At 63.8% G+C, this 8,799-nt stretch overlaps 1 protein-coding gene across 2 annotated transcripts in view; it reads left to right on the forward strand.

Moving 5' to 3' along the window:
• Positions 1 to 3,978, forward strand: part of FGF12 (fibroblast growth factor 12) — a 251,272-nt gene extending 247,294 nt beyond the window's left edge. For both annotated transcript variants that reach the window (XM_075938276.2, XM_075938275.2), the window contains one exon: positions 3,456 to 3,978. In XM_075938276.2, the coding sequence (XP_075794391.1) occupies positions 3,456 to 3,574 (119 nt within the window). In that variant the 3' untranslated portion in view covers positions 3,575 to 3,978. The remainder of the gene's footprint in view (positions 1 to 3,455) is intronic.
• Positions 3,979 to 8,799: the final 4,821 nt, after the last annotated feature.

Raw genomic sequence — 8,799 nt, forward strand, 5'->3', positions numbered from 1 at the left:
TGCGGAGACCCTTGCTCAGCATTTCCTTGGGCCTTTCTCGGGGCTGGAGCAGAGCAAGGCTGCGCATTGGCGGCCCCCCGGCAGAGAGGCTGGTGCGCTGTCTGAGAGGGACGGGCTCTCCCACTGCCCGGCAAGAGGATCAATAGGACGCGGGTGGCCAGATACCTCCACAAAAAATTGGTTGAGAAAAAAAAAAAAAAAGGACCAAACTTGTTGACCCAAAAGAATCAGGGGAAAGATGTTTTACACGTCCGGGAGTTTCTGGGTTTTTTTACCAGACAGAAGATGCAATTCCCAGACTGTCCGGACAAAAACTGGACACCTGGAACCCAGCTACTCCCCTTCTTAACGGCCTGCCCTTCTGCCCACTGCCACAGGCGGGGAAGGGCCACACCCAGCCCCGCTCTGTCCCCGCCGGGCGGCTCCCGGGGCACCAGGAAGGCAGTGCTGCACGGCAGCTGCGTCCTGGCTGGCCCCAGAAGGGAAGGAATCGATTCTCCGCCTTCCGTGGCTTCCCAGCGGCCCGAGGGCTTGGCCCAGTCTGGGCAGCAGGGAGTCAAAGAGCAGAGCCACCCCGTGAATTGCTGCGCTCCGGCTGGAAGGGCAGAGCGGGTTCCCGTGAGCACCGCAGTGTCCAGGGCCGGAGGCGGGCGTCCTCTGAGGCGGGCCCGGCTGCCCGTTGGACGTGGGGGTCCCGTTGCTTGTCGGGGGAGGGGCTAACCCCTTGCTCCGCTACTAGCCGGGCCGGACGCGGGACGTGCATTTTGCATGGGAAGGTCATGAAACCATGGAATCTAGCCCAGCGGATTCCAGACGCCGGGCGCCCCAGCACTGGGCAGTGGGGTGTCGGGCGCTGGGGCTCGTGGCTGCAGGGGATCAGGTGGGCAGTGGGGGGGCTAAGGCAGCTCCCTGCCTGTCCTGGCACCGCAGACTGTGCTGCGCCCCGGAAGTGGCCTGGCTCCTAGGTGGGGGGAGCACAAGACTCCGTGCACCGCCCCTGCCCCCAGCACTAGCTCTGCACTCCCGTGGGCTGGGAACCTGCTTCTGGGGGCAGCCTGGTCTGCAGCCTGGCCAGCCCCCCGCCTCTTAGAGCCCCCACCCCTTAGAGCTTCCCAGTATTAGCCTTGCCCCCAGGGCCCCCCCCCAGTGCCAGCCCCCCGCCTCTTAGAGCCCCACATCCCTTAGAGCTTCCCAGTATTAGCCTTGCCCCCAGGGCCCCCCAGTGCCAGGCCCCCGCCTCTTAGAGCCCCACATCCCTTAGAGCTTCCCAGTATTAGCCTTGCCCCCAGCCCCCCCAGTGCCAGCCCCCCGCCTCTTAGAGCCCCCACCCCTTAGAGCTTCCCAGTATTAGCCTTGCCCCCAGGGCCCCCCAGTGCCAGGCCCCCGCCTCTTAGAGCCCCACATCCCTTAGAGCTTCCCAGTATTAGCCTTGCCCCCAGGGCCCCCCAGTGCCAGCCCCCCGCCTCTTAGAGCCCCACATCCCTTAGAGCTTCCCAGTATTAGCCTTGCCCCCAGGGCCCCCCCCCCCAGTGCCAGGCCCCGCCTCTTAGAGCCCCACATCCCTTAGAGCTTCCCAGTATTAGCCTTGCCCCCAGCCCCCCCAGTGCCAGCCCCCCGCCTCTTAGAGCCCCACATCCCTTAGAGCTTCCCAGTATTAGCCTTGCCCCCAGGCCCCCCCAGTGCCAGCCCCCGCCTCTTAGAGCCCCCACCCCTTAGAGCTTCCCAGTATCAGCCTTGCCCCCAGGCCCCCCCAGTGCCAGGCCCCCGCCTCTTAGAGCCCCCACCCCTTAGAGCTTCCCAGTATCAGCCTTGCCCCCAGGCCCCCCCAGTGCCAGGCCCCCGCCTCTTAGAGCCCCCACCCCTTAGAGCTTCCCAGTATCAGCCTTGCCCCCAGGCCCCCCCAGTGCCAGGCCCCCGCCTCTTAGAGCCCCCACCCCTTAGAGCTTCCCAGTATTAGCCTTGCCCCCAGGCCCCCCAGTGCCAGCCCCCCGCCTCTTAGAGCCCCACATCCCTTAGAGCTTCCCAGTATTAGCCTTGCCCCCAGGCCCCCCAGTGCCAGCCCCCCGCCTCTTAGAGCCCCACATCCCTTAGAGCTTCCCAGTATCAGCCTTGCCCCCAGGCCCCCCCAGTGCCAGGCCCCCGCCTCTTAGAGCCCCCACCCCTTAGAGCTTCCCAGTATCAGCCTTGCCCCCAGGCCCCCCCAGTGCCAGGCCCCCGCCTCTTAGAGCCCCCACCCCTTAGAGCTTCCCAGTATTAGCCTTGCCCCCAGGCCCCCCAGTGCCAGCCCCCCGCCTCTTAGAGCCCCACATCCCTTAGAGCTTCCCAGTATTAGCCTTGCCCCCAGGCCCCCCAGTGCCAGCCCCCCGCCTCTTAGAGCCCCACATCCCTTAGAGCTTCCCAGTATTAGCCTTGCCCCCAGGCCCCCCCAGTGCCAGCCCCCCGCCTCTTAGAGCCCCCACATCCCTTAGAGCTTCCCAGTATTAGCCTTGCCCCCAGGCCCCCCCAGTGCCAGCCCCCCGCCTCTTAGAGCCCCCACCCCTTAGAGCTTCCCAGTATTAGCCTTGCCCCCAGGCCCCCCAGTGCCAGCCCCCCGCCTCTTAGAGCCCCCACCCCTTAGAGCTTCCCAGTATCAGCCTTGCCCCCAGGCCCCCCAGTGCCAGCCCCCCGCCTCTTAGAGCCCCCACCCCTTAGAGCTTCCCAGTATCAGCCTTGCCCCCAGGCCCCCCAGTGCCAGCCCCCCGCCTCTTAGAGCCCCACATCCCTTAGAGCTTCCCAGTATTAGCCTTGCCCCCAGGCCCCCCAGTGCCAGCCCCCCGCCTCTTAGAGCCCCCACCCCTTAGAGCTTCCCAGTATTAGCCTTGCCCCCAGGCCCCCCCAGTGCCAGCCCCCCGCCTCTTAGAGCCCCCACCCCTTAGAGCTTCCCAGTATTAGCCTTGCCCCCAGGCCCCCCCAGTGCCAGCCCCCCGCCTCTTAGAGCCCCTCACCTCCAGAGCCCCCCAGAACGAGCCCCACCCCCCCCCCCCCGGAGCCTGCCCCGCCCCCCTCACCTAGCCCTGCGCTGCTGCAGGCTGAGCGCTGCTGCCCGGGTCGCAGCTGCTCTGAGGCTGCTGCGCCGGGCTCCACGCGCCCCCCCGGTGCAGCAGGGCGCTCCTCCGCGGCTGGGAAGAGACCGCGCCCTGCCCGGTGCTGGTTGGCTGAGAGGCGAGGGCAGCGTACCCCGGCCCCCAGAGCCGCAGCTGGGAAATCCTCCGCTTGTCTGTGGGCCTCTAGGAGCGGGTGCGAGAGCCGCCCGGGCAGAGGACCCTGGCTCCTAAGGGATGTCTCCCGGGGGTGCGGAGGCCTTGCGGTGTGTGGCGGGGGAGGGAGGAGGCGAGGGACGGGAATCGGCATGCGCATCGTGACAGACCGCCGTGGCTGGGCTCGCGTGGGCGCTGATCGTCCCTTTTCTGTTGCAGTGTGCATGTACAGAGAGCCATCGCTGCATGAAATCGGGGAGAAGCAAGGCCGCTCCAGAAAAAGTTCAGGGACACCCACCATGAACGGAGGCAAAGTTGTTAACCAGGACTCCACATAGCCGGCCCACACCCCTCGCCCCGCTTCCAGTTCCTCCCCTCCTGCTCACCCGCCCACCCACCCGGCGCCACCTCCCCGCGACAGTGCACGGAGCAGGGCAGGACCCGCCGGCAGCGGTAGGATTCCGAACTCGCCCATCTCTCGTGGCGTGGGACGAGGAAATCCACTCCCCGCTCCCGCCTGTCGCAGCGTTTTCAAAACCGCAACAAGCAAACGAAGAAACAATGTTTTAAATCAGGACTCCATTCACATTGTCCAAGCAAACTGTTTGCTCTGTGATCCAAAGGGGAAACATCTCTTCTCTGCATAGTGCTAATCAATCATTATTAACTGATATATATAAGAAATAATAATAATAAAGATGTTACCTTTAAAAATAAAAATAAAAAAGCTTTTGGAGAATTGAACTTCGCTCACAATGTGCTGAAATCAAGCCGGGTTGTAAAAACGGACTTCTCCGTGCTTTGGGGTTCCTGTCTGCCCTCAGGCCCACGCCCGCGGCGGGCCCGTCCGGTTCCCCGGCAGCCGGCTGGGGTTCCCGCAGCGCAGAAGAGGAAGGGACGGACGGGTTGTCGCGACGGCCCCTCTGAGTTAGGGGCAGACGGGCACAGGCGATGGACAAGCCGCTGTGCACCTGGCATTGTGCTTGCTACTGGTATTTGGCCATGGAGAGTTTTCTGCCCTCCTCCGCCCCAAACATTTGTGTTCCCCACGGCTAGTGCCCGGAGGAGTTACTGACACAGGCTCTCAGGGCCCGCAAGGGGGAATCGCGACGCTGGCATTGGGCCGAGGGGTTGTTAGTTTATTCACATTGCACTGGGGGGGTTAGTAACCAAGGGGAACTAAAGCTACTGAAATACCTGCTGGTGGGCGGAAAGGCAGAAGAGCTGAGTCCAAGGGGGGGAAGGGCGATACATGGGGGGGGCTGAGTCCAATGGTGGGCCGGGTGATGTATGGGCGGGGGGGCTGAGTCCAAGGGGGGGAAGGGCGATACATGGGGGGGGCTGAGTCCAATGGTGGGCCGGGCGATGTATGGGCGGGGGGCTGAGTCCAAGGGGGCGGGGGAGGCGTACATGGAGGGGGGCTGAGTCCAAGGGGGCATACATGAGGGAGGCTGAATCCAAGGGGGGGTGGGAGGCATACATGGAGGGGGCTGAGTCCAAGGGGGCATACATGAGGGAGGCTGAGTCCAAGGGGGCGGGGGAGGCGTACATGGAGGGGGCTGAGTCCAAGGGGGCAGGGGGAGGCATACATGGGGGGGCTGAGCCCAAGGGGGATGGGAGGTGTACATGGGGGGGCTGAGTCCAAGGGGGATGGGAGGTGTACATGGGGGGGGCTGAGTCCAAGGGGGTGTATATAGGGGGGCTGAGCCCAAGGGGGATGGGAGGTGTACATGGGGGGGGCTGAGCCCAAGGGGGATGGGAGGTGTACATGGGGGGGGGGGGCTGAGTCCAAGGGGGTGTATATAGGGGGGCTGAGCCCAAGGGGGATGGGAGGTGTACATGGGGGGGCTGAGCCCAAGGGGGATGGGAGGTGTACATGGGGGGGGCTGAGTCCAAGGGGGTGTATATAGGGGGGCTGAGCCCAAGGGGGATGGGAGGTGTACATGGGGGGGGCTGAGTCCAAGGGGCGGGGGCATACAAGGAGGGGGCTGAGTCCAAGGGAGGCACACATGGAGGGGGGGGTGCAGGCATACATGAGTCCAAGGGGGCAGGGAGTGTACATGGGGGCTGAGCAGGGGAAGCCGCCCTGCAGTGAGCCCCATTCGCAAGCCGCGGGGTGCCCGCTGGCGCCTGGGATACCCCGAGTAGTGCCCTAGGCACTCGTCACAGACGCTTGGCGACCCATGGACGCAGGGCCCCATTATTTCCCATACGGTAGCAGAACGGGGCCCTGGCATGGGCGGCCGGTGACGGCCCAGGTAAGGCAGGCAAATGCCAGTCCTGCCCCTCCAGCTCCACCCCCTTCTGCCCCAGACTCCGCCCCTGTGGAGCCAACCCCCCCCCCCCCCAACCTGGGCACTTTGGGAAGGTAATTGCCTACATTATAAGAGCAGCCAGATGGTCAGAGCAAAGGTCCCTCCACCCCAGAGTCCTGGCCAGGTGCCCCTAAGCTCACCAGCTGGAACTGCCGAGGAGATGCCTGAGTTTTTCCCTCCCCAGGCCTTAGCCCCTGCCCTGGGCTCAGCGTTACCGGCCTGCCAAGCCCGTCTCACGCCAGCTGGGTGCGTGGGACAGGCAGGAGCCTGCTCTGGGCATTAGGCAGCTGAGGGCGGGCGGAACCACGTCCCTCACCTGCTGGTTCGCGCACTCGCCTCGGAGGCAGGAGATCCAGGCTCCAGTCCCCTGCTTGCTGCATCAGGCCCCAGGGGCTGGCGCTAACCATTGGGCTACAGGGCTGGTCATGGGACCGGGCAAGAATGACCCCATGGCCTGGTGGGGAAGGGCTTCGCTGGCACCCCCAACGCCCTCCCACTCACCCACTGCCACCTCCTGGCTAGGTCCCAGGACCGGGACACAGGTCCGGGCTCAGTTTGCTACTCTGCTGTGTGACCTGGGCAAGTTGCTGACCCTCTGTGCCTCAGTTTCCCCCTCGGCGCGCAGCTGCCCAGTGGCTGTGCTGCTGTCTCTTGGCAGGGGTCACGTGGGCCTGGTGTTACCGCCCCTTTCACCGCGGGTCCCAATGAACAGGGCTCCGCAGAATGTACCAGTAAAGACAGCGCTGAACGAACACGATCCACCCTGCATCTCTGCGCATCCCAGCATCATCCCCCTCGGACGTGCCGGCCTGTTTGGTTACATGTCTTCTGGTTGGGTCTGCGCCACGCCCTGGCTGCGGCCATGGCAGCGACAGGCGGACACGCCCCGGGGGGAGGGGGCGCCGAAGCAGGAGGTGTTGACGCGCTCACAACTGACCCCCTTAGTGATCCCCGTGTCACACGGGAGATGTGCACAGACGCACAATGGCACCACCTACGCACCGCGCTTTCGGATGCCCAGCCAAGTTCAAACGGAGCACATCACAACGGCCACACGGGGTCAGAGCAAAGGCCCATCCAGCCCAGCATCCTGTCCCCCGACAGCGGCCAGCGCCAGGTGCCCCAGAGGACACAAATAGAATCCTCATGTGATCCCTCCCGGCGCCCATTCCCAGCCGCTGACAAAACATTGCGAGGTTTCCCCTTGGCCCGTGGGCCCTGGATCCTGTGCGCTTGTGCGGCCACTCAGGAGAGATTCACATGCTGCCCGGTTGCTTAGCAAAGTGCCCCCAGGCAGGGTTGTGTGTCTGCTGGTGGTGCACGCTGGCACACGCCCTGGTGCACAGCACAATGTATTCCGCATGGCTGGCAAGAAGCCGCACACGGATGGAAAAGATTAGAGGGAACAGGCGCCATCACCTCACAGAACGATGGTTGGTCTAGAGGAGCGTCTGAGCTCCCCAGTTGTGTGTGAGGGGGTGTCTCTGGACCCTGAGGGCTATGGGGGTGTCTTTGGACCCTGAGGGCTATGGGGGTGTCTTTGGACCCTGAGGGCCATGGGGGTGTCTCTGGAGCCTGAGGGCCATGCGGGTGTCTTTGGATCCCAGGAGTCAAGGCAGGGGGAGGTGTTGTCTTCCCAAACCGCTGGGCATGGCCCTGCCCACACGCCGCCCCCAGAACACCTGCTGTAGGCCGACTGGGGGCGGAGTGTTGCTTCCCCCAGCTCCCGCCTCCCCGTGCTCCAGGACTGGGGGGGCCTCATGGCGTGTCCACCTCTCTCCTCCCTCCCCCAGTGCACCGAGGCTGGGCCATGGGGCGTGCCCTCCTCCCTCCTCCAGGGCTGGGGCGAGCGCAGGCCCACCCTCTCTCCTCCCCATGGTGGAAGGAGCCGAGAAGGGGCGTGGCCTCAGCAGAAGGGGCGGGGCTGCAGGTGGGGCTGGGGGCTTGCTGCCTTCAGCCCTCCCGTCCCCAACTGCCCATGCTGAGGGCTTTGGTTCATGCCCCTAGAGCATGGGTTCCTAAATTGTGGGGGGGCAGAAATTCCAGGGGGCATGAGGCGACCCAGCCCCCACAGCAAGTTTTTTTTTTTTGCTCAACATGTTTTGCTGCTATTTCTGGGGGGGGTGGGGCGTGTGAGGGTCTTTCAAAAATCAAAAAGGGGGCAGATGCTGAAAAGTTTGGCCCCCACTGCCCTAGAGGGGTGATCCCCCCAGCAGCGGTGTGAATTCAGATTCCTAAATCCACCCAAAGCCAAGGCCTGTGAGCTTTTCAGCTCTAGCCTCTTCTTGCCGGTTTCTCTAACCGGCGCCAGTTGTGGCAGTCTGCGGTCACCCCTCTTCCCGTCAGTCCTCGCACACGAATTCTTACCTGCTGAAGGGGGCTGGGCGCGCTCTGCGCTGCCTGGGCCTCTTCGCCGCGGCCGTCAAAAACCACGAGCTACAAGTACGCAACAGGAACGCAAGGCGGCGCGCCCAAGCCCGAAAGCTAAGCACAGTCTCACTCTGGCACGTCCAACCTCCGCGGCCGTCGCACGAGCTGCACGTTGCTGCTTCAGCCCATCCATTATTAACGCCCTAAAACCATTGTGCTGTTCAGCGCCACGGCCGCTCCTGAAGGCCAGGGCTTCGGCGATGGATAAAGCCGACGCTGCTGATTATTTTAAATATAAATGACAGCACCTCGCTGAGGCTGCAAGGTCTGTGCACAGACAAGATGACCTCATTTTCTATGCATCCCGTGTCTCGTGTCCCGCCGGTGCTTGGCTTCCCGTGCGGAGCCATCCCTAAGGAACCGGCCTACCCCGGGTATTTTGCACGAAGGTGTTTGGTGTTCAGCCCTTTGCATGCCACTGTCTGGGGCTTTCCTGGGAATGCCTGCGGCTGATTCTGGTGCAACGCCACCAAAGCCAAAGGAGTGGCATCAGGCATGACGCTTGCTCCAAAGCCCGGTTGGTTTTGTATTTGCTTTTCAACAGTGGTGCGAGGGCTATTTCCCTGAGCAGCTTTTGGTGCTGCTGCTGCATTCGACCTGACGTGCATGTATCACCGCCGGACGTCATTCCTGCAGAAGAGGGCGTGGGGGCGTAGGCCCGGGAAAGCCGGCATTTGGCGCCCAGAGTAAGGGTTTGTCCACACTTCAGTGTTTAAAGCACAGTGCTGTAAATGGAAAGGGTGGCCACGGCACAAGCTCACACTGTAACCCGCCTGCACGAGGGGAGTAGGGAACGCTGAGCCCGGCTCCTACTGGCA

This window comes from Pelodiscus sinensis, chromosome 10, assembly GCF_052426305.1.
Source record: "Pelodiscus sinensis isolate ZL-2025 chromosome 10, ASM5242630v1, whole genome shotgun sequence".
Taxonomy (NCBI): domain Eukaryota; kingdom Metazoa; phylum Chordata; order Testudines; family Trionychidae; genus Pelodiscus; species Pelodiscus sinensis.